Consider the following 24,979-nt stretch of genomic DNA (forward strand, 5'->3'; position numbering starts at 1 on the left):
GCGGAACCGGCGATGCTGCTCTTCTGCCCGGCCTGCGGGAACGTGCTGGTGGCCGAGGAGGGGCCGCGCTGCCACCGCTTCGCCTGCACCACCTGTCCCTACGTGCGCAATGTCACGCGGAAGGTACCGGAGCGCGGGGGGCGGCCCGGGGCGGGCGGGGGAGCCGCCGTGTCCGGTGCTGTGTGCCCGGGGCCCGGTGACTGGTGCCCCTTGCCCTGTCTGTGCCTGCCGCCCCGGTGATTACGGCCCCGTGCCCCGTCCCGCAGGTGACGAGCAGGAAGTACCCGCGGCTGAAGGAGGTGGACGATGTGCTGGGCGGCGCCGCGGCCTGGGAGAACGTGGACTCCACGGCAGGTAGGGCCGGGCCGAGGAGCCGCCGGGGCTCGGGCTGCCCTGCCGGCCCCTCACGGCCTTTTCCCCGCAGAGCCGTGCCCCAAGTGCGAGCACCCCCGCGCCTACTTCATGCAGATCCAGACGCGCTCGGCCGACGAGCCCATGACCACGTTCTACAAGTGCTGCAACCCGCAGTGCGGGCACCGCTGGCGGGACTGAGGAGCGGCCCTGCAGCGAGCGGCTGCTGCCCGGTGCTCTGGGGCTGGCTGGGGTGGGAGCTGGCTGGGCCCCGGGAGGGCGGGGTGCCCCTGATGCACACAGGTAATAAAGTCGTGCCCTGCACACCGAGAAAGTCTGTTCAATCCAGACAGGCCTGAAGGTAACCGAGCTGGAGGATGGTGAGAAACCCCCAGCACTGAGGCACAGAAGGCAAAGCAGAGGTGAAGTGTTACCACTGTGGCCTTACAGAGAGCCAAAAATAAAAAAGGGGCCTCTGCTGTGACCTGTGAAAACCTGGCAATTAAAGTAGGAACTACAAACGATACACTGCTACCAGTTACTGATAAAATTACTTCAAGTAGGATCACATATTACTTGTGTTTTAACATCAGGCTTTATTCTCAGTTTAAATACATTCAGAAGTAAAAAGGATAAATAACTTAATAAAAACATGACCACTCTCTTCCACAAGCTAAGCCAATTTTGTATGCCTCAGCTTTAGCCCTGCTCTACAGGGATAATCTGTACCCATTTATTCCAGTTCATGTCGCAGGGGAACACCCTCCCCAGCCTGAGAGTACAGTCTATTGTGGGCTCGTAGTAGATGGTTGGGCTTTCACTCAGTTTGGGATTCTGTAGCTGTTCTTCCACAACTGGCTGAGAAAAGAGTGACACTGGGGATGGCTTTTTCATGTAGAATCGTCTGATGCAACCAAGAGTTTCCAGACCCTGCAAAAGAATTCACATTAAAAAAAAAGCTGTGAATGCTGCTGTAGCTACAGTGTTCTCAGAAATGTTGGACAAAAGAACCCATGGTTACAACACAAAAGTAAAAAGGATATACAGCGTGCAAGCTCTGGCTATAGCTGGATAGATCTAGTTTTCAAACATGGTTTCAAGCACCAATACACAGTTACTGACACAGAAGGTGCTCAGCAAGAGATGTTAACAATTACGACCAGTTATAAAAATCTAAGGCTGCTCTGCTCTGGATGTCAGTCCCAGACTTCTGTGCCAGTCCTTGTTAATGGTTAATTAACAAGGTGTATGACAAGCTCTATGTGTGGTTTCAAAACCAGTTTATTGGTACAGAAGTTAGCTTGAAGTTCTCCACTCTGTCAAATGTAGAGGAATCCATACTGGAACACCCAGACATGCACGACTGGCAGCACTCCCAGCTGGCACTGTCACCACAGGGTACAAGCCCTGGGGAAGAAGTGGCAGAAGAAGTGGCACGTGGACACTGGAAAATGGAATTCTAATTAGCAGGGAAGTCATGCTTTTGGGAAGGCCTGCAGGATTACTGCTCTGCTTCAGATTCTGAATATTTATAGGGAAAAAAAATAAAAATCAAAGTTCCATTTCCAAAGTGGTGGCAACTGAATTTCAAGATGTGGGAACAAAATTATGAGAATCTCAAAATTTTCTTGCCACCTTCTGTTTGCCATTAAGGACCTGTAGGCAGGTGTGTCGGGACAGAAGATCTGATTTACACATTGTCCAGCACTGACACATTTCAGTTTGATTCTCATAGCAGATTACCCATCTAGAAGGTATATAAGGAAAAAAAAATTAGGAATACTTGGATTATCTGCAGTGAGTGGGGGCTGGAACTAGAGGATTTTTAAGGCTCCTTCCAACCCAAACTATTCCATGATTCTGTGACTACCACAGCATTAAACAGTCCACCTAGTGTTTTATGGTGACAAGCCCCCACTCTTCACTCAGTCTCCTTCTAGACTTCCACCTCCCTGCACATCCATTTCAGCAGCAAGCTCAAGCTGTAAAATCAGTGACAGCACGGGTAAATCAGCTTTTCCTCCTCCCTCACTGCAAGAGTGGCTGTCTCTGGCTTTGGTTAATTCACCCCAAAGGGAGAAGGTTGTTTTCCCCATTTCCCTGGGCTGGCTGGGTGTACCTGCAGGATCTCCAGCACAGCCACGGGCTGCAGGACACCGCTGTAGTGCTGCAGCAGCCCTGCCTGTGTCACGCCCGGCTTGGTCATCACGTGGTAGAGCACGGCCTCCATCATCCCCTTGCACACTGCCTTGTTCAGCTTCCCATCCACGATCCTCCACGGCCTCCCAATGAAGCAAACGTTCTCACAGGCCCTGCCAGAGACAGTCACAGCTCAGCTGGCAGCAATTCTTCAGGACAGGTTTCTCATCACTGCAATCTCTGCCTAATAGAGGTTCTCCCTGCATCCATTTTAACACAAGTGTAAATCCTGTAGCTACTCAGAGCAAGGGCTGGTGCTGCTCTACCAAATTTGCATTTTTCACCAGGGGTTCACCCCTTTTAGCACCATTACAAACCCAGCAGCTGCCTTGGGTCTCAATGAGCAGGGAAGCTTTGTTTGGTATTAGCTCTAATATTCTCCAAAAGTTATCCAAGATCACAGCAACAGTGCTCTGATGGGAAGAAAATCCCTCATTTTTAGCATTTTGGTGTCCAAAACACAGTCCCTGCATGGAAATTCACATTTCTCACATTGCAGTTTCTCCAGGCCTTTCCTGGACACTTGGAAGCTGGCACTGGGCTTATCTGTGCAGGAAAATCAGTTATAGTCCTTTGATATTTGGAGCTTGTTGGTTTTTGGGTGAAAAATATCTATCAGAGACATTTTTCCAGCATGCACAGGAGCACAAGGAGCATTAACAGGAACAATGGAGTGGGATTTCTCCATCACCAATGCTCACTGCTCATCAGAGCACACAACTGAGGCCTCCAAACCACTGTTTCCAGTATTCTTTTGGCAGTGCCAAGTGTTTGGGATTCTGCAGACATCTCTGTTACTCACCGGTCCCTGGCTGCCTGGGAGACATCTGGCATGGAGCTTCCTGGAAAGAAAAGGACACAAATTTTCTAATTAACTCAAACTCCTTATTTAATGGAAGGAGAGTTAAAGGTGGCCAAGCTGTGAAGTGCAAGAGCTTTTTAGGAAACTACAAAAACAAACTACTCCAGGTGCTGCTCTCAGTTTGGGGAGTTCTGAGCTGCCCCTCTGCCTGCCCACAGCACACTCATCCCACACCTCCTCCCCAAACCACACCTCTTCACTCAACCCCTCTTTTTGTGCTTCTTTCCTCAATCCCAGCAGGTTTTATTCCTAGAAATCTGATGCTCTGGCTGAACCATGGTGATTGTATGGGCTGAAAGAACTGAGGTTCACAGAGCTGTGCAGGGTCTCAGCCTGGAGCTCTCCCAGGGGCCTGGGGAACCTGAAGCTCCTGGAAATCAGAGGGAAGTTGGGCAGAACTCCAAGGAGCTGGAGACGTGAATGCAAACTCCCAGGATTCCAGCAGGGCTTGGTTTCAAAGCAAAGGCTGTCTCTGCAACTCCCATTACATTATGTCATGGGTTTTAATTAGACAATTACTTAACAAGGTATTCCTACCACACCCAGAGGGTAACAGCTCTGGCTCAAGCACATGTAAACATTCACTGGCCAGTGAGAACTTTGTGTTTGATAACAGAACTGTTTTTTCCCTGCCATGCTACAAACCAGTCAAGGATGTTAAATCCAGAAGAAGACTTCAGTAGTTTAATTTAAGAACTGCTGAGGTCTCAGCTGTTTAGGCAGCCCCAAGTGCATTTCCTGCAGGAAGGCTCCAGTTAAACAATCCTAGGCTGTGGGATGTAAGGGATCACCCTCTGGACCTGAGGGCTGGCAGGGCTTGGCAAGGTACCACAGGAGCAGTGAGCTTGTGGTTCAGCCTGAGATTAGAGCTCATAAAAACCAAACCAAAATGAAACCCCCACAAACTACTAAATGTAAAGCTTGGCAAGAACTACTAGCTATTAGAATTCTAACTGGCAGTAAAAAGGAAAGGAAAATAAAGTCCAATTGGGTTACAAATGAAGCTGTTAAATCTCACTGGCATGTGCTGTTTCCTGGTGGACTGTTTAATGAGTTTGGGACTTTCAGCCACGAACATTCCAGCTAAATGCACACCAGCAGTGCTGTGTTTTCTAGGCTTAGAGATGCCTGACCTTTGGACTGAAGCCAGAGATGAGAAACTTTGGATCCAAATTATTCCGGAAAAGTTTAAGACATGGAAACAAGTTTCTAAGGAAAACATACTTCTATACTAGTCATTCCAACCAAAGGCATACAGAGGATTATATGATGTATTTGAAAACTCTGAGACCTTCCAGATGAATCAGTGTTATGCCAATTTATCTGTGAGAGAAGACAATCTCTCTGGTACAGCTGCATAACAAATCTAGGATTTGCTTATAAAGTGGAGCTACTGGTTTGGGATCAACTGCTGATGAGCTGGTTTGTATTTCAGGGATGCAGAGAGCTCTCCATACCTTTAGAGACTCCTGGGTTCTCCTGGAAGTAGGAAAGATCATCATCCTGCTCACTGGCTGGTTGTTCAGGGATAGGGATCTGCTTGCTGCACTCACTGCTGAGCTCATTGTCCTCTACTTGGAGCTCCTTGTCCTCAGAAGGAGATTTATCTTGTTCCCTGTAAGTGTCCACATCCACAGCCTCTGGAGCAGCCTCTGGGAGCTCAGCTGGGGGTTCTTCCTGCCCTCCCAGGGAGCCTCCTCCTGGAGCTTCTTCACCCCCAGGAACAGCTTCCTTCCTTGGGACAGGCTCAGGAGCAGCTGCACCCAAGTTCCTGCCATCTGCACTTGCCAGAGCAGGCTGTGCACCCTGGCAGAGGGGACTGTCACCCTGAGGGACATCAGTCTTACATCTCTTCCTCGGGGGCTCGTCATCACTGGCACACTCTGTGTCTTTTCCCAGCTGCTCCTCCTCTCCCAGACATTCCTGTCCCTTCCCTGGCTCCGAGGGCAGGTGTTCCTGGGGCACATCTGGGACAGCACTGTCTGTCCCTGGCTGCTCAGCATCCTCTGCTTTGCTCTTCAGGCACACTGAGCGGAGCAGCCAGGGCTTGGCAAACACTATTGCCACCAGTCTGACAGTGTGGCCTCCTACTTCTAAAACCTGCTGCATTTCAATGAGGTCCTGTAAAAAAAAAACCAAACAAAAACCCCCACAACAAATTATCTCAGGAGCTTTCATTGAAAAATGTCACTTTAACCCAATGTCATGGAATTGTCATGATTTAACTGGCAGCAAGGGAGGAGCAAGAGTTTAGTAGAGTATTCAATTTTGCCCTCAGCTGCACTTGTTTTACCCATTAAAGCTTCCTGAAATTACAGCATAAGATGTTTTTCTTCAGCTTAAAGTAAGTTAAAAATATAACTGGGAACAAGTACTTTGCTTCCAAAGGTTGATGTCGGCACCTCTAGATTTCTGAAACAGTTCATCCCCATCTTTGATTTTTGGACTTCCTAACTTTGAGGCAAGATTGCTGTCAGGTGTGGTGTGTGATCTCCTGCCTAACATAAATGTGTTCAATTTAAAGTTGCTTCTGACAGCCTGGAAGCTTGTCCTGTTCAAGGGGAATACTAAGAATGCAAGCATTAATGCATGGAAAGCAGCTGGCTGTAAACCCACCTGAATGTACTGCTCCAAGCTCCTGCTGCGTTCAGCTTCCACCTCTTCATAGCTGCAGAAACGTTTGCTCAGCTCAGCTTTGCAAATCCCAAAGTGGGAAGTGGCCTCTATGGCCTTCCTGATCTCCAGAACAGCTGCCACATCCCCAGGGCTGTACCCGTAATGCTCTGTACACTCATTCAGAAACTTATCCACCTCATAGTTTTCTTCCTGGACTTTTATCAGCCTGGTGAAAGTTTCAGGGAGGCAGGAGATGCCCGCAGCCATGTGATCCAGCAGGGAAGGAACTGCAAAGCAAATAAACCACGGGAGTTTAAGCTGTGAAGCAGCAGTTACTTTGCAACACACTGCAGGAAGACAAACAGATTAGAGGTGTTGTAGACCAATTAAAACAAAGCTCAGCTTTCCCTCTTCATTGCTGCAGTTCCCTTTTTTCTTTCTGCCTTGCGTATCTGTCTGAAAAGCCCTGTACAGAGGAACAAACTGGTTTACAAGGGCTCACCCTCCCAGCAAAGTGAATTATGGCTGGAAAGCAGTGAGCACCTAGTGGTGTTCTCTCTAACTCTGGGTCAGCTCAGCTCTGAGTTAATGAGGGAATCCTCTCCTTGTTTCTTGAAGAAGGTCAAGCGAAAATTCTAGGGCAAGGAAATGCTGTAGAGGACACTTTTAATCAAAAAAATCCACAGCAGAAAGCTGTTGGCCAGATACAGTTTGAACTACCACTTGACTATGCTTTAAAGAGTTAGTTCAACAAAGCATCTCTGTGTTGAGTGACAGGTCCAGCACTGCCCAAAGTGACCTCCCCTGAATAGAGTATCCACAACTGAAGGCATGTAACCCCTATCCCAGTCCTGGCTGATGAGGGGGCAGCTCTGGCACTGCTCTTCCTGCTCCCTTCCCTTTTACCTGCAGGCTGCTCTGTATTTGCCTCTGGAATTTTCCAGGCAGCTGCCAAGGAAAAATGGGCTCAGCTGTAATGAGCAGTCAGCTCAGCACAGCTGGAGGCCATGACAGGCAGCAGAGACAGGAGACAGAATTTCTGTTTTACCTCTGTCACTACAGCAATGGAAATGGGCAGGGGCAGCACTAGACCCTTGCTGCTGAAGAGCTCAGGGCTCTGGATTCATTTGCATTACAGCTGAAAACAAGATGCTCTTTAAGAAGGGGCAGTGCTGATGAACTGCAGACAGTCAAGCTCTAAATATTATAAAAATGTTTAAATTACTGAGGTAAGAGGCCAGACATAGGACACCACTATTTCAGGCACATGCATGAGACAAATTTCCGTTCAAGGAGCTCGGAAAGATTTTCTTTTCTCTTTACAGAAGAGAAAGCCTGGCTGTGACATCATATGGTATTTTAAGTTGTTGAAGGGACTGAAAAACCTCCTGGAGAGGGGTAACAGAGCAGAGGACAGATTGCAGTAATAGTTTAACACAACATGAAATAGAGGCAGGGCCTTGTTACCAACAAAAGCCTAAGTCAGCCATCTGTTTTAAGTCAGGAGAAGAAGCCTTGCAAACTTGATGTGTAATGAAAACAGAATGTTCCTGTTAAGGGGCTTTGTTTAAATCAATTCCTCAGCAGTTGAGTTCACCATCTCTCCTGCTACAAGCCACTTCTGTGCACTTTAGGCCAAACAGAACTAACCTGGAGAGCTGAGCCTTCCTGGGATGGGGGTGCATCTGAGCCTGACCTTCACCTGGCAGGAGTTGACCACGATGTTGTCACTGGGGCTCAGGTTGCGTGTGCTGACAATGCCAGGGGAGTAGTAGCCCCTCATCAGTAAATAATTGGTGTGAGAGGCCTGGCGAGGTTTCACTTCGATTCTGCGTTTGCCTCCAGAGCTGTCGTCCAAGTCATCATCGTCATCGTCGTCATCATCCAGGCCTTCTTTTCCCAAGCTACAGCAAACACAGGAGGTTGGATTTGTTTGTTGGGTTTTTTCCCAAATGAAGAAAGTGATTCCTGACACTGAGCAGAGCAAGGACACAGAGCTCCTGTGCTCTGGGCTTTAGTCCTGCACAGCTGGGGCAGTGTCCACACCAGGCTCACTCAGAGCACTGAGAACAAGAACTACAGAAAAGGAAACACACTAGAGAAAAGGAAACTCTCTCTTTTTTTGTAAATGTGTTGAAATGAACCCAAAATATCTCAGCTTCCAGTGTGGAAGCTCTTTGGTTCAGCAGATGCTTCATCTTGAGGGGAACATCTGTCAGACACTGAGAGCAAGAGGGGTGCTGCAGGATGGAGAAGACTTTATTTTTCAGGGTGAAAAGGAGGAGAGAGAGTTACAGATTTCAGTTACTTTCAAAAATAATAATTAAAAACCCACCAAAAACCAAACTGCAGACACCCTCCAAGTAAAGAATAGCAGTAGCAGCCAGGATGGATTTCCCCCAAACAAACTTAGTCAAACCAACACTGTTTATTCCAGGACATGACAAGAGCCACGATGGATAAAACTGAAGGCTCTGAACAACCTGATCTAACTCAAAGTTGCCTCTGTTTTAAGCAGATTATGCCAGGGACAACAAAAGGTTCCTTTCATCCTCTTCTAAGATGAATTAGACCTTGAGTACCTTCTTTTAGAACATATTTAAAATTGAAAGGGAACACATAATTTAGAAAAAATAGTGAGTGCACCACTCAAGATCCCCCTAACTCAGCACTGGGACCAGGCCAGGGCTCAGTGTATTTTTGTTAATGAGCTGGCTGATAAAACAGCTCATTTAGCTTGCACAGGATCACCCAACAGAGGACACTGCCAGTGTATGAAATGCTGGGATTTGCATTCAGAACATCTCCAGCACACTGGAGAGTCAGCCTGGAAAAAGAGCAGAGAGCAACTCCCTATAACAAATGCATGTTATTTATATTACAGTACTCTACATCTGTCCCTCCACACTGAGAGGGAACACTTAACCAGATAAAGGAAAGAAAAGCTTGTTAGGTGAGTCACAAGAATCATAAGCTGTGCATGGATCACTGCACTGGGGGGGGGTTGGCAGGTTTTTTTTTTGGCAAGACCATGGCCCTTCAGAATCTTGGGATCCATTAGCAGGTGTTTCACCCATCTAACAGGATGGAATTAGCACAAAGCTGCCAGCAAGAGCGTGGCATTTGTTTTTTGACACCACAATTCAGTGCAGAAGAAAATAATGAGAAGTACAGAGAACTGAGTAACATGAATAGAGTGAAGGAACTGATGCTGCTCATTTTAAAGAACAGCATGTTATGGGAGAGGGACCACGATAACAACCCTCAAGTAGGTATTAAGCTGCTCTAAAGAGAAAGAGAACAAAGTATTTTCCATGTGTATTCACAATAGAAAGCAGCAGGTCAAATTACTAAGAGATTTTAGTTGCACTTTTAAGAAAGCACATAATGACTGTAAGGAAAAGGGCTCTCAGGCTGCCACTGCCTGGGGACAGTTTCAGTTTATGCCATTACTGCAGGCTTACAGGAAAATGAAAGCCAAGAGGAGACAGTGCACAGAAGCACTGCTGTGGTGAGAGGTTCCACTGATACAGCTGAAACCTCATTACCAACCCTCTCAGTCTGTGACATGCCAGGGCACAATGAAAGTGCTCCTGTAGCACCCAGTGCTCTCCTTCCCATGTCAGCTCTGATGGCACTGAAGTGCCAAGCAACTGAAATGTTGCATGTGAAGGCAAATCCAGCTCAGGGCTATAATGACAAGCACTGACTTAAGTGCCATTAAGTCTTCAGAGCACCTCCTCAGAAATAAAAATCTAAACAAAAGCACAGTCAAAATGCCACAGTGTGGTGCAGGAAATGCCAATTCCTGTCCAGTTTCATCCCCAAACTGTATTCTCTAATAGAAATAACAGCATTTACCTTTTTATCACTTCATTTTCTACCATAGAGCTGTCCACCACGATGATCTGCTCTGGGATTCTCACATTCACAGCCACTAGTCCCAGAGAGAACAAGGAAAGCATGGCCACACACTGGCCACCAGGGCCATCCATAGGAAATGCCACCATGCCTTCTGATGATGCATTTTCTTCATCTTTAAATGAGAAGTTGTGTGGCTGGTCTGATTTTTCAGCATCCTTGAGCTTCTCCAGGAACTGGAAGGACTCTGTACAAATGGTGCTGGGGAAGCGCCACGTAAAAACTCTGCACAAAAACACAAAGAAGCACAAATCCTTCAAAATCTGCTCAGACTGAGAACGAGTTTTACAATTATGGTAATACAAACGAGTCAAACAGCTGAAGTTTCATGCTAGAGCTGGTGACCAAGCCCTTTCCACACCTGCCTTCTCAGACCTTTTACTAGTTCCAGAACATAAGGTGTTTATGCACTGTGTAAAGGTCAGGTAGCATACAGCAAATAAAAAGCAAAGGCATCATCTTCTGCTTCACAGGAGTGCTAAAGAAATCTTCCCACCACATCTACAACTGTGGTGCTGCATCTCCTCCTTTCTCCATGTGTCCCTGAAGTCCTGCCCAGCACCCTTGGGTCTATTCCCTCAGTGCCCTGATTGCTCCCCGTGTAAGGACTGACTGATGTGATATCAGCTTCACCTTCACCTTCCTCTGCAACTCACCTGAAGGCTCCCTGCTCTGGACACTTCTTGTGTGTTGTCAGCTCCATGTCACGCTTGGGTAGTTTTTTTTCTGTAGTAATTATGTCAAAATGGACTGGACTGGCATCATCACCAGTCCTTTATTAGAAACCTTTCGTGCCTTCTTTCACCGGACTTCCCTCAAGCAATTCTGACTCCTTTCCTCATTTGCTGCTCCAAACAGCACTGACTCCTTTTCTTACAGGCAGCTCCACACAGGACTGATTCCTTCTCTCCTCTCTGCATGGCTGGATAAACCCCAACCTGTCCCTTACCCTGCTGCCTTATCCTGCCTGTCCCTCACACAGCATCTTCTTACCTTGTCTGTCCCTTGCATGACTGCATGTCCCTTCCTCCTCACAGCACAGCCAGCAGGCTCCATCCCAAACTGCAGCACACTCTGGGTCTCAAGATCCAACTCCAACTAACTCTTGACTAGCTAACCCACTCTTTTATAACACCCAAACTTATTGGGCAGGCTAGGCTGTTTCTACTCCTTGGTAAACTGTAGTCACTTAAAGACTGCTTCCTGCACTATGCTTACAGCCTGTCCTCCCACATTTTTCCTTTGCTCAAGGCCAGCAGTGCCCCCCTGGCACCTACCTGTAGTAGCTCTGGGACAGCTGGTAGGACATGGGCACGAAGGGCAGGGCACGGCTCTTCTTGGGCCCCAGCGAGTGGTTCACCCTGCGCCGGTTCACCAGGCTCCTCCTCTGGCACTCCAGGAAAGCCTTCACCAGGATGTCATCCCTGTACTCCTGGTACAGCCTGAATGTCTGCAAGACACCCTCAGTGACAGCTCTGCATCACCTGCTCCAGGTCACAGGCACTCACACAAGCCAGAATGAAAATTATCCATATAAATTCACTTTACTCCTCTGTTCCTTTTATGGCCTTCCAGACTTGCCATGGTAAATGCCAATTAAATTAACTGAATACTACAGAACACTTGATATTCAAAATGGGATCAGGCTCCCACTGTAATTAGAGACGTGAAAAATGCTCCTCTGCCACACGACTTGGCAAATTGTTCCCCTCATTTCAGCAGGAACACTTGATTCTGGGAGCTTGGCTGTCCAGGTTCCACTCTTGCTTATGAGCTGTTAAACTCCCTTTGAACTTTGACCTTCCTTAAGCACTTGAATGATTGATGATCTTTTTTTGTAGCCCCCAACATTGAAGGAGAGGACCCCCAACACCAGTTCCAGCTGGGTATTAGGATTGTTTTTGTGATATCTCCTCCAGAACATTCTAGCTGCTCAGGTGGGCACTAAAGCTTGACCCACTGGAAGTGATGTGGAACTTATTTTGTGTAGTCTTAGGGGATTGCTGCAACCTCACATCCTCACATCTTGCAATCTCATCCTCACAGAGAAAACAACAAACTGAAAATCTTCCTACAATATGTAATTTCCTAAAAGCAGAATACTCCCCACAGAATGGATACAAATCCAAATTTCTGGGTTTCTTTTCACCCATTTGAAAAAGGAATGTGTCAAGGGAAGGAGGAGAAACTTTAGGGCTGTATGGCCACATGTGCAAATGGCACTTGGACATGGTTTAGTGGTGGCCTTGGCAGTGCTGGGCTGATGGTTGGACTTGATGATCTTTAAGGTTTTTTCCAACCTAAACAATTCCATGATTCTATGAGCAGTAAAGTTTGGTCCAGACACTGTACCTGAAATGACTGGCAAGATTCCATCTGGTGATCTGAGAGTGCCAGTGTGCTCTGAATCAGATTCTGCAGCACTAGAAAATGAATATCATAAATACTGAAAGAAAAAAGAAAAAAATATTTATTCCTGGTGATTTTTGAACATGAGGTTCATTAAAGCAACACAAAAATCTACAAACTCCATCACCTGCTTCTGAAATAGAAGTATAGAGGCACAAGATCCTACAGCTGAGGATTCCTCATGTAAAGGAATCTGCTCACCTCATTTTCCCTCACCTTCCACCCCTAATTTTTGGATCAGTCCAGATAATCTGACACAAAATTCTCCCTGATAACATCTCCTCATCTTAAGATACAACACCCACATAGAAAATGTACACAGTTGTCCCAGTGATAAAATCCTTTTGAGGTCATCTCTGTTATCATTTCATCTACCAAATCTATGTAACAGGTCCCTACAGTCTTGTCAAAGTATTTTTCTGGTAATAAATTTATACACTGCAACAAACAGATGAAAATATTGAATTAGGACACTCTTTATATGACTTCCACAAATGGGAGGGGCTGATGTGGCCTGGTCCTAATGAGGAAAATGGTGCTACTGCTGCTCACCTGCTCAGATTATCCTCTTTTGTGCCTTGATCTGTGTCTTCTCCAATTGCCAGCACTCGAAACCTAGTTAAGGGAAGAGAAAGGAGAACACTGGAGCCAGACTTTCTGTGATTTTGCATCAGCCATGAAGCCCAGAGGCTGATGAGCACAACTGGTAATGAGGCAAGTGCTGGGTCAGTGCAAAGGACAGACTGCTCCAGCACAAGAGTCAGACAGGAAAAGAACTGTCCATATTTATCTCAATCTCACTCAAATATCTGTTGAAAAGGAGATAAAACAATGTACAGGAGACAATTCCAGCACTGAAAGGATTTGTCATTTTACTGAGGTTTTGGACTTCCAGTCACCACCAGCAGCACTTTTGCTGTAATGCACAGCTCTTCCCAAAATAAGAAAAATTACAAAGGTGCTACATTTATTATCATAAAATGGTCTGAGACAGAATTTTTCCACACTGCTCTTCAAGTGTTAATCATAATGAAAAAGCTTAACGACCTGGAGCTGGAGAATGCTGTACAAGGCTGAGTGCTCTTCCTTATCAATACTTTTAGCAGCACTGAGATGATTCAGCTGAGCAACCAGCAACAAATTGTGATAGAAAATGGGGCCACTTCATCTGGAAAATGCTGGATTTCTATTGCAATGAAAAATTACACCTGAGTAGCAACATCTCTAACACCAAGGTTGAGGACTTGACAATTTAGGAAAATCTGCTGTAGTGAATTTTTGGTTTAAAAGTCTTATTTAGCAATAAGAATGGTTTTAAATCTGCATAATCATGCAAATAACTGAAAATCATTTAGATATATTTAGGATATGCAAGAAATATTGCTGGTTGTATTTAGCAGAACTTCTTTTCTTACCAAGGGTACGAGTACAGAGGGTGTAAATCATGCCCAGAGAGGAGAGCTGCTCTGAATTGCTGGCCCCTCTCACTGCCTCACCTCACGTGCAGAGCCAAAAGCACCATGAATAAAGTACCTGGAAAAGAGTTCCTCCAGAGTGTCAGGAATCTCCAGTTTGGGATTGCCCAGGGTTGAACTGAATTTCTCTTTCAGTCTTTCCACAAACTCTTTAAACTCCTGTGCACAAACCTTTGAAAAGGGGAGACAGGAGAAATGTCATCAACCTCAATTTCTGAGAATGAGAAAAACCCCTCTACTTAAAGAGTGCATGAAAATTTTTGTAACAATAGCTGAATTGTGGAGTCAAAAGCAGTCCAGCAGCCAAGGCAAGGCAGGGAAAAGCTCGTGCAGTTTGTGTTTGCTGATTCAGTGAACAGTTGCAGGTTCCATCTGTAATCAGCCTCACAGCTACAAGCCAAGCACCATGAACATATGTTCTAAGACAATTTCCTGAATTAACAGCAAGATCTCTTGCTAGAGCTATGTTTAAGCTTCTGCTCAAGCCCTGCAGGCTTTTCCATGTTCTCCATTAAGTCTGTTTGCACAATCATGGCTTGGAGAACACCTGTTACATGAGAGGAATGCTCTCTGCAAACAAGTTTCTATTTGCTTCCAAAGACAGACATTGGGGATGGAGACACATATTTATTTTAGTGATGTTTCATCAATGAACGACTGCTCTTCCTTTAAGCAACATGAACCTAACAACAGAACTGATGGTCTTTTCTGACAATGGTATGAATTGTCATTCCTGGATAAAAATGATCTTGCTGTGACACTGTCCCAGTTCTGAGACAATTCTGAAATTCAAAATGGAATTGTTTGCACTGAAAGTGTAAACAACTTTTTAATGGTTCATTTAGATTGAAAAAGAAAGAAGTGAAATATTTTGGCTGCTCAAGTAAAGTCTTTATAAAATTTGCTTGTGTTCCTGCACTCATCCACATAAGCTGACAGTTCAACATACAACTGGAATAAAAATTAGAAATTACAGGGCAAAAATGTTTTCTTGGTTAGACAACAATGTGGCTGAAAGGATAAAAAAAGAATCAGCAGATAGAGATGTTTAGTCATGGGTGTTTATAAACAAGCACATTGAAAACACAGTGGTTGTTGCACAGCTGTTTCTGTGCCTTTGGAAAGCTGCCCTGTGTCCACTTTGCTCCCAAACCAGCGATGATGCTGCATTTTTATTTTTAAAATAGCTGAAGGTTCAAAGACATGAAATCAGAGTTCAAGTATTCAGCAATCCAAACAGCAGAAAGTACTGTATGAACTTTTGGAATACTTCCCTCCTACCTGTGGATCTTCATAATTATTTTCTCTATTCATGAAATCGTCAATGAGGGCTTTATCTTGGTAAACCTCAGCAAGGCAAACTCTGCAAGAGATACAATTGAAAGTATTGCTCAGAGCTGAAATTTTCCCAGCTCAAAACAGATCTGACAGCAGCAGGGTGCAAAGAAGATGAAATTTTTAAGTGACATGAAACAAAAGAAATGCGTAGGAGGACCATGTCCCTTCAGGAGAATTTAGCCTGTATCTGGAACACAGAACAGTTCTCACTTGTAATTGAGGTAGGTCTGTGGGTTTCTCACGATGTAGCGGGCTCTCCGTCCCACGGAATGGGAGGTTTTATCCAGGGACTCCTCGAAGCTGGAGTGCATGAGGTCCCTCACCACCTGCCAGGGCACAAAGGGCCCCTTCACCTGTGGGAGGAACAGAAGTGCCTGCAGTTAAAGCTCGCTGTGTGAGAGCAGCACGAAGCCCAGGCTGCTGCAGTGTGTGTGCAGCACGCAGCAGCTCCGAGCTCTGGGTGTGCTCAGCACCTTGGCATTGAGCACGTGGCTGGCAATCCTGCAGAGCATGAGCAGGCTGTCCTCCTGCACCGTCCAGGTCACGCGCAGCCGCGTCATCCGCAGCAGGGCACTCTGGTCTGCCTTGTCATGGTAGCGCAGCCGTTTGTTTTTGTCTGCAGAATCCTCTTCTGACAAATCCAGGGAAACAAGAGAAGACATTGATCTCAGCACTTTAAATTCTGATTCACTCCAACTTCCATCACAAGCTCAGCACCAGTTCAGGTTTGTAAGGATGAGAGATGAGCAGAGAAGGAAGCTGCAGTCTAAGAGTGAAATGCAGCAACAGCTCTCCCAGGCATGAGAAAATGAACACTTTAATTGGCAAAGTGACAACCTAGAGCATCATTCCATGAGGAATCTCTAAGCCAGCTATCAAGAGCTGATAACAGGTTGCAGGGAGCTGCTGTGGCACAGACTCCATGAGGATTCCTCCAGCCTGTGCAGCTGTGGCTCACACAGAGCTCATGGGCACAATGTGCTGCTCTTCTCCCCGGGACACCTGAGGCTCCTCACTGACTGAGGCCACCCAAAGACATAGCCACAAAGCTGCCCTGTCCCACACCCTCTTTTCCAAAGCAGCTTCCTGCAGGCCTAGCCATAGTAAAGAAAGCAGCTTTTTCCTGTTTCTTACCTTTCTTTTTCTTCTTCATCTTCTTTCCAACATCTTTCCTAAGCCTCTTCCTCTTTTGGCTTTTTCCACCTCTCACTCGTTTCGTTCGATCCTGGGTTGGTTCTTTAGTTATTTCAATACATTCCTCTTTCTGGATAAGTGACTCTGATCCTACCTTTGCTTCTCCCAAAATATTAATTTTGTTGCCTAAAATGACACATATTTACAGCATTTGAGCTTTATAGCAATGACATTCTACAATGTTAAGGTATAGAGATCAAATGACAAATTTCAGTAAATTAGAAGACAGATGCCCTCTCAGAATTGCTCTTTGTTAGTCTTGTCATCTCATGCCCCTTCTCAGCAGCTCACAGAATAAATTCCTATATTAATGAGGAATCATCAAATAATTAAATCTAGTTTACAGTGCACGAACACAAGGGAACAGAGCTGAGGTTTTACATTCAACCTGAAGCATTTTCTCCTCCTTAGCTCAAAACATTAGGCTGGATAACAGTTCTACAAAACATTGGTCCCTCTGGACTTTCTGCAAACTGCACATCAGAAATTAAAAAGGATAGAAATTATTGTTCTATAAGAAATTATTTACACATCTATTTTACAGCCCCAGAAGCATCCTAGATCATTGTAAGGAAACAGGACCAACCCATGTCATCAATACTAGATAAAAAATTACTGTTCCAAATAGCCAGTAATAGGGAATGAAACAATTTATCTGTTTTACTGCCCCAGGAGCATCCCTGATTACTGGAAGGAGACAAGAAGAACCCCCACCCTTCATGCTGGCTTTGACTAAGGCAAGAGGAGCTGTGGCACAGCCTCAGTCCTTACCTCCAGTGCTGAGTGACAGGGGGTGTTTGGTGAGGAAGGTCTGGAGTCTTGCTGTCAGTCCATTTTCAGAAACTGTATTTTCCTAAGACAACACAACTTTAGAAAAGGTGAAATACAAAAGGGGTGCTCTGGTTTTAACAACAATCTACTTTTATAATTTGAGTAGTGTCAGAAATAAATGTTCAGTTTACAGATCCCTGGCTGCAACCAAGAACTCATTTGTATTATTACTACCACACATTAGAATGGCTCCAGAGCTTTTCTTAAATCCCACTGGAATGACCACTAGACTGTGAAGGTTAGAAGTCTCCTCAAGTTTAGAAGCAGTAATTACTGGAAAAGAAATGCTTGATTCTTTGATTGCTATAGAGGCTGAGCAGAGTTTGCTGTAAAAACGTGTTTTTCCAAAGCATTTTACATTCCAAAAGAACTTCTGAAAAGCACAAAACCAAAATGCAAACAGAAACACTGAGTAAATGCCTCCTATGGTACATTCTGCCCATCCCAAATCTGAGCCTGAACCAATTGCAATGTATTGGGAGTTCTGCCATTTCCTGCTAAACCCATCTCTCTTGTGTGCACTTCACTGGGGCAGAAGTTGGTCACAAGATGTGGAGAGGAAAGCAGAGACCAAAGAGCTGCTGGAGGTTGTGTTACTGCTCAACAGTGAGCAGACAGAATTAAAAGTGAAATGATCCTGCCTGAGGGAAATAAATTAGCAACTCTAATTTTACATGCACTGATAGGCTCTGATTTGTGCACTGCTTAGGGGAGAGTAATTACAGGCAGTTCTGTGAAAGTCCCTGCTCAGTGCCTGGTGATGGTGAAAATGCAAAGGAAATGTATGGAATTCTTAGGGAAGTAAAACAACACTAAGCAGCTGTAAAAATCTGTGCTTGGCCACAACCTTAAAGCATCTTAAACTCTCAGATTGTATTTCCACCTCAAAAAGGACATGTAGAACTATCAGGGGTTAAAATAAAGGCAACAAGGATGATTAAAGACAGGACAGTTCCATGCTGAGAATTGTAGATGTCAGTCTTAAAAACAAGGAGATGAATATGAGAGACATGAGAGATGTTTACAAAAATCCAGTGAAACAGTACGAATAACAAAGATGGATTTTTCACAGCTTCCCTTAGTTCTACAATTACTGGGGAGCTTAAGCATCAAAAGGAAGTGGTGGCACATAGGAATTTGAAACACTTTGCCACAGGAAGCTGGGGATAATAAAGACTGCTATATGCTCAAAAACCAGACAAATTAATGCTGAAAGTAAAAAGCTATTACTGCTTTGAAACATCAGCCCCAGATTTAGAATGGCCTTAAGCCAAAATTGCAGACAGCTGGGAGAGCATTCTGAGGAAATATCCCTTACTCTTACAAGCTTCTATCAGAGACAGGACATTAGCCAGAATTCTGATTTGCATGTGTTGGCTTCCCTGGTTTTTTTGTTTTTATTTTTTTCCTTGTATATTTCTTTGTTTAGGATGTTTTGCTTTTTGTCTGACAACATCTACATCCCAGAAAGGCAAGAGGAACCACCAAGTAATGTGAACTGCTCACTCATTCTCCTTTGGTTGAATGTACTAAAACAAATTAATTGTCAAATTCAGTTTTCAAATACAATTTATGTCTAATTCTTTCATTCACTTCAGCATCTGGCCCTCTTTTTGTTCCCGTGCTGCAAACCCTTACTGAGAGCATGCAAACAGTAAGAATTTGGAGGCACCATCTCAACCTTAAGAACATTAAAATGGAGAAGTCACTACAGTGTATAAATTTTAAAATACCTACCTTCCTGGTCTTGTTGATGATGTAGCTTGTCCAGATCCAATTGCGTTTCAGATGCCCATAAAAGCTGGAATCCAGACCTGCAGCTCCCAGCCCATCTCCAGGGATGGATCCATCATCAACCACTTCTCTGCTGCCTCTACCAGCAAGAGGAACAAAACCCACAGAATTATTTTGCACAGATTCCCTCAATGCTTTTCACTGGTGTGTGTGCAATGTGCAGAACTCTCCCCTTGCCCTCCCAGTTTAGGGGGTAATATTACACCATTAATTACATCCCAAAACTGTTTCTTTCTTAGTGATGTCAGAGTCATCCCCAGCCTAACTGCAAGTAAAAACCAGATATCCAATTTAAAAGATTTACTGCCACACAAAGACACCATATGCAGAAGTTCAAACAAGGATCAGTGGAATTGGGTCCCTCAACTCCATTACTTTTTTTATAGGATAACTTGATATATCTACCTGCAACATGGAACTAACTGAAAATACTTTTAAGCAGACTGTTTATTGAAACAGAATAGAATATTGACAGAAATAAACCACAGTGCACAACACAATATAAAAAATTTAGCTGAGGTTCTGCATGGCTGTCACAGGCTGTGAGCATGCAACCCTCCCAGGTATTCTGGGTGTGATTAGGCAGAAGATTAAATGCTCCAGAGATCACCTCCAGATCACAGTGCACATTAGAAACTAATCTGCAACCGATTACAGCCAAGTGCAGCACAAAGGGACAGGATTCAGAATGTGACACTGGGGAGCTGCTGAAGCTACTTGAGATACCATGATATAAAGCATAGGAACAGAAAACCTTTAAAGTTGTTATTCCTGGCATTCACTGTACTTTAGAAGCATTCCCTCCCTCCCAACTCTGCTCTCCTCAGAACTCCTGCCCCTCACATCTGTACTGCTCTGGAAGGAAATCCCAATCTGTTTGTCCCATCCCTCCAGCACAAGTTACTGGGAACATGAAACAGAACTACATCTCCTTTCACTCAGTTCACCTCTGAACTCCTCAGAACACCCAGCTGTGAGGCTCAAGTGCTTTTGCTGTTCAGTAACATCCTCAACACCTGAACAGTTCTTGCCTGCCCTGCTCAAGCAGCTCTCAGGGCCGAGGTGACCTACGTGGTGTATTCCAGCATGGCACACTTGCGTTCCAGGTTGTGTTTGTTCACTGCTGACTCCTGCTCCTTGTCCACATCCAGGGCACTCTCCTCCCCTGCAAGGTTGCTCCTCTTTGTCCGAGGACAGCGGACAACTCCTGGACAGACAAAGGGGTTTCACTCTCAGCATGACAACTCAGAATTCAACTTATCTTCAATCCACCCTGCTCTGGCAAACTACTGCTCCCACACAGCACTGCCACTTTTACCCCTTCCCAATACAACACGCCTGCTTCTCACAGAGAAGGGTTACTGCCAACTTTGACACTTCCAACAGGGCAGCAATGCTTTGCCATGAACACAAGTGGCTCACAAGTTCATAGAATTATATGGACACAGCTCCCAACCTCTTTTTTTCTGATGCACAGGATAACATTCCAAAACAGCAGAAGTAAGAAAACAGAGCCTGGCTCAAGTTTTAGGAAGAGAAGAGGAATGGTGTGCCCAGGAGGGGCAATGAGGGTGCTCAGAAGGTTCAGTTTGCCATACCCAGGGGTGTGTTCAGGCAGACACACTGCAGATCAAACCAGAAGTTCTCCACGTCCTGCAGGGTGTTGAGGACGTAGCAGCGCCGCTCAAAGGGGCGGCTGCTCTGGGCCAGGTTGTAGTGCAGGTCACAGCTGGTGGTGTCCACAATCACAGCATTTTTCTTCATGTACACAAACACCTGCCAGACACAGCACAGCTCAGGCTCTAAACATCACTGAAACTGCCTGATTAGCAGGACACACCAGCTAGGTTAGGACTGGATAGTTTCTGTCTCTGCTGTTTTCAGCCACTGGTCTGACAAAGGCCACACCCATTCCCTCACTATTGCACTGTATTCCCAAACTCCCTTGACAGCAATCCAGAACCTTCCTTTCTAGATTTAGAACAGTTTCTTTTCACCCTTGTGCACAGGATATTCCAGAGAGTGGTTATTTCCTGCAAGTCCTCATTTAGGATTTGAATGGATGTGTTTGAGGGCCTCATTACCTTTCTTATCCTCATAAAGTCTTACCTGCTTTCTCCTTTGCAGGTGCTCTTTATATAAAAAGATGCATATTAATCTCATTATTTAACTCTGATCAGTGCCTTTATTCTGTGTCAGACACCCAAGTTTAACACCTTGATGGAAAAGAATGTGCCATACTAATTTTTCATTGTGTCTTCCCAGTCTGGGACCTCCTGGATCATTATTGTGTGCAGTGTTCAGCATTACACATTTGAGTAGTTCCCTTCCAGAGAAAGAGGGGAAAAATTATCTGCACAACTTACAGTATCACTTGGATTTGGAGGTTTGCACATCCATCTGAAACATCATCAGTACTTCATTTAAGGTAACTATGAAGCCCAGATCTTTAAAAATTCACAAAGAGTAACTGCCTTTTGAATTTTTTTTATTTACCTGGTCTTTATCTTGAAACTTCTCTGTTGGGCCAAACTGCAGCAGTCCCATGTAACATAATCTCTGAAGGTTTTCTACAACTGAGAAGATGTATCTCCTGTAGCAATGACAGTGTTACAATTAGCACTCATGAAAAAAGTGATACTAGAAAACCCAACATTTCCATGCAGCAACTCGAGCTTTCAGCAAACCAGTGAGTTATATAATATATAATATATATTATTATAGAGAGTTATTTCTGAAGTGGTATTTTTGCTTGAATTGTCAGCCTATGGAAAACATGTAATACCCCAAGGGTCCCAATTTCCTTTCCTAAAACCACAAACCCAATATTTTAGCAAAATAATCAGCAAAATTTTGCTAGAAAAAATAAAATTAGCCAGAAATAGCATATGTAAAAATGAATTAAATATGGTCAACAGCAGATCTGCAGACAATTTCATGTTATGCCAAGAAGACAGGAGAAATAAAACATGACTGCTAAATACAGCCCTTCATATGTGAATGTATGAAGAACTGGGCAATGATTCTTGGATTTCAGGTTGTTTAAAATTACTGCTCCAAGAAACTGCTTTCAGTTGCTCAAAGCTTTGGCAGAGCAAAAAGTGCAGCATTTCCCATCCTGCATCCCTACATCCATGGCAGTTGCAGGAACCGCCTGCAAGATTTAGTTTCTGAGACAGTTTGTAAAAAATTAGCTTTGCCCACATTTAACTTCACTAAGATCTAATTAAAAGCAGTAAATGGGAGTTGGATTTTGGCAGGAATTTTCTCTGGGGGTCAGAAAGATCAAGCCTAGAAATCTGGCTCAGTTAGAAGTTTTAGTGAAGAGAGGCTGAAGTGACAGCTTGGTTATGTGTCACACTGTTTTGCATCAACCCATCAGATGGAGCCTGCAGATCTCAGAAAATGCCATCAATCCAGTTTCTAATTTCTAAGAGTTAGCAATAGGTTTGGAATTGCAAACCTGGGCTCTCCAGGACCTTTGGCTGCTGATACTGCCCAGCTCTGTTCCCCCACCAAAGGCACATTTGCACTTTTGGAAAATGTTATATAAATCTCCACCATTCACAAATTGTCAGTGGTGACCTTTTGGGGAAAACTAACATGGTGCTCTTGATTCCACACATTCAAATCACTTTCCTTTCTTCAGTCCAATCTCAAGTTTTACATCTTCTGGAAAAGAAATGGTGAACCATGGCAGACTCACAGAGAGTATGAGGAGAAACTGAATGTGTGAGAGGCAGGAGCTGGGAAATGTGGCACCTCTGGAAAGATTTATGAAGGACAGCAACACTTAGACCCTATTAAATTCTGAATTTACCAGCAGTCAGGAGTGTGTTTTATACAGAAGCAACATCCTGCTGGTGAGTTATGAAGGACAGAACCTCCCAGCTCTCAAGCACTGCCTGACAGCATACATGAATATTGTTTATTAGTTTCTTATTACCTTCTATTTGGGAGAGAAAAATGCAGTTTGGCACACTATCCTTTGAGGATTGATGATCCTTGTCTTAAGTGCCACAGTTCTCTTTGACACAAACAGGAAATAACTGAGAAAACAATCAGCCACTGCTGGTTCCTCTCTAGAGCCATTTATTTTGACTCATCTGCTTACCTTTTGTAGAGGAGTTGCTGTCGGACTGGCCTTGGAAGAAATCTGATCAGAGTGTGCTTTTTTAGTGGATCATTTAAAAAGTCTTCCAGACCTTCTACCTAGAATTATTTTAGAAGTTAATCAAAATGCAAAATGTAACGATCCCCCCAAGTATAAAGCTTTACTACCAGAATTGCCTACAAAAATATTTTCTAAGCAAACTTTACAGCTTTTGTAAAAAGCTTAAACATTATTCTGGTTAATCAATGAGGCAGAGGATTCAGTGAGATTATAAAAAGCTCTTGGCAAAATAGTAGCTTAAGAATTTGCAGTATTACAAGGCCATACATTTTTTTTAAGTGAGCCTGTGAAAGCAACTACTTTTTCTGTGAAAGACTGAAGTGTCTCCTCTCCTCTCCAGGGTCTAGTTTTGCTACAACAGATTAAGGGGATATTTGTTCCAGCCTACAGGTACAGCTGACATCATCAGGCTTTGAAGGAAAACAAAAGAGCACCATACCTTGTAGCTGACTTGTACAATCTGAACAAAGACTGAGAGAGGCAAGCAGAGAAGAATGTCGCTGACAAGAGCCCATCCAAAGCCAAACTCCCTGTGCACAGGGAGGGGAGGGATGTAGCGCATCCAGGACGAGTCATCCACGTACACTGCGAACAAGAACTGCCTCAGACACATCAAACCCAACATCCACAGCAGGAGCTTCACTGGGAGTGCTCAGGCACAACACAACCGGCACTTCACAGTCTGAAAATCTAAAACAACCTGGTAATTCTCTAAGCCCCTGATTTTCACCCTTTCTGAAGTAGCCTTTACCTGTTTTTCAGAGTTTAACCATGGCAAGCTCTGTAGCAGTCAGGATGTGCCACTTCTTACCTGTTTGATTAGACAGATCTACTTCAGTCTCCTGTGCAGAGGTCTCAGGATTCACCACAGTTGTCACAATTTCCAATGTCCCATCTGGTTGTGCTTCAATTACAGCTGCATTCTCATCCAGCCCTTGTGTTTTCCCACCATCACCACCTCCTTTTTGCCGTGTTTCATTTAAAGGGTGTCCATAAATTAAGTACCAGAGGAACATGTGGACCATTCTTAAACGGGGCATTTTGGGAAGAAAGCCAAGAGAACGTCCAAGTCCTGGAACTGGGAGGGAAGATTAAAGACCAAATAGAAATAAAAAGAGGATTAGAACAGGAGAAACAGCTCCCTGTGCAAATCTAATATGAAGAAAACTGGAAGGAAAGATAGGCAGTTGAAAGTAAATATAAGTTACAAAAAGTAAAGTAGTAGTAGTAGTAAATACAAATGCTCCAGTTCACAATTGTAAAAAACATAAGCAGCTAAGAAAACATTGGATAAGCTGGACAGGTTTAATATAAATAAAATTTAATTCTATAGGAGGAGAAAAACTTCATTTGTATCTTAGAAGATATCTGAAAATTATTATTAATAATAAATGGGAAGGTGAAGGATGTCGGAAACCCCTAAGCTGGCTGTACCTGTAACAGGGTGATAGTTCTTTAGCTGTGTTATGCCCATTTTTTCATCAGTTTTTCCCGGCCGACTATTATCAGCTTTACATGAGCCTTCTTGCATTTTTCCTGAATCAGGAACTGCCTCTTGCCCCTGGTTTTCTTCCTCACCATGGTCCTGGGATGTTGGTGTCTGAGGGACTTTAATCCTGTAGTAAAACCACACAGCTCTCAGGTACAAAATAAGCAGAGTTCAGTTCCTGCTCTTCCCTGACTTCAGGAGGTGTCAGCATGTCACCTCAGCTTCATGTTTCCATTTCTCTGCTAAAGAAGAGGCTGTTTGTTTGGGGATTTTTGCTTACCCTGTGTTTATTTCCTCTGCATATTTTTGCACATTCAAGATAAGCC

General features: G+C 44.5%; 2 protein-coding genes across 2 annotated transcripts in view; one reads left to right on the top strand and one right to left on the bottom strand.

The window, feature by feature from the left end:
* The first annotated feature begins 12 nt into the window (after positions 1-12).
* On the top strand, positions 13-1,023 carry POLR3K (RNA polymerase III subunit K). Its single transcript, XM_033073779.2, has 3 exons — positions 13-123; positions 267-354; positions 425-1,023. The coding sequence occupies exons 1-3, from the start codon at positions 13-15 to the stop codon at positions 550-552; spliced, it is 327 nt and encodes a 108-aa protein (XP_032929670.1). The 3' UTR covers positions 553-1,023.
* GTF3C1 (general transcription factor IIIC subunit 1) overlaps positions 928-24,979 on the bottom strand; it is a 37,953-nt gene continuing 13,901 nt past the window's right edge. The window contains exons 14-37 of the mRNA XM_033073767.1: positions 24,599-24,780; positions 23,976-24,242; positions 23,604-23,749; positions 23,105-23,202; positions 21,487-21,583; positions 20,589-20,766; positions 20,062-20,197; positions 18,934-19,069; positions 17,137-17,218; positions 16,306-16,491; positions 15,645-15,802; positions 15,382-15,524; positions 15,115-15,196; positions 13,892-14,004; positions 12,911-12,973; positions 12,302-12,395; positions 11,227-11,399; positions 9,890-10,174; positions 7,679-7,932; positions 6,029-6,315; positions 4,870-5,533; positions 3,353-3,392; positions 2,471-2,663; positions 928-1,281 (exon numbers count right to left, since the gene is read on the bottom strand). Coding sequence (XP_032929658.1) covers positions 1,051-1,281; positions 2,471-2,663; positions 3,353-3,392; positions 4,870-5,533; positions 6,029-6,315; positions 7,679-7,932; positions 9,890-10,174; positions 11,227-11,399; positions 12,302-12,395; positions 12,911-12,973; positions 13,892-14,004; positions 15,115-15,196; positions 15,382-15,524; positions 15,645-15,802; positions 16,306-16,491; positions 17,137-17,218; positions 18,934-19,069; positions 20,062-20,197; positions 20,589-20,766; positions 21,487-21,583; positions 23,105-23,202; positions 23,604-23,749; positions 23,976-24,242; positions 24,599-24,780 — 4,288 coding nt within the window. The 3' untranslated portion in view covers positions 928-1,050. The remainder of the gene's footprint in view (positions 1,282-2,470; positions 2,664-3,352; positions 3,393-4,869; positions 5,534-6,028; positions 6,316-7,678; positions 7,933-9,889; positions 10,175-11,226; positions 11,400-12,301; positions 12,396-12,910; positions 12,974-13,891; positions 14,005-15,114; positions 15,197-15,381; positions 15,525-15,644; positions 15,803-16,305; positions 16,492-17,136; positions 17,219-18,933; positions 19,070-20,061; positions 20,198-20,588; positions 20,767-21,486; positions 21,584-23,104; positions 23,203-23,603; positions 23,750-23,975; positions 24,243-24,598; positions 24,781-24,979) is intronic.

Source organism: Catharus ustulatus, chromosome 16, assembly GCF_009819885.2.
Source record: "Catharus ustulatus isolate bCatUst1 chromosome 16, bCatUst1.pri.v2, whole genome shotgun sequence".
NCBI classification, from domain to species: Eukaryota; Metazoa; Chordata; class Aves; order Passeriformes; family Turdidae; genus Catharus; species Catharus ustulatus.

What these genes read in the sequence shown, in the direction of transcription:
- POLR3K (XM_033073779.2), top strand. Translation starts at nt 13, where the DNA reads ATGCTGCTCTTCTGCCCGGCCTGCGGGAACGTGCTGGTGGCCGAGGAG. An exon ending in TGCGCAATGTCACGCGGAAG is followed by an intron (nt 124 to 266) that starts GTACCGGAGCGC and finishes CCCGTCCCGCAG; the next exon opens with GTGACGAGCAGGAAGTACCC. An exon ending in GAACGTGGACTCCACGGCAG is followed by an intron (nt 355 to 424) that starts GTAGGGCCGGGC and finishes TTTTCCCCGCAG; the next exon opens with AGCCGTGCCCCAAGTGCGAG.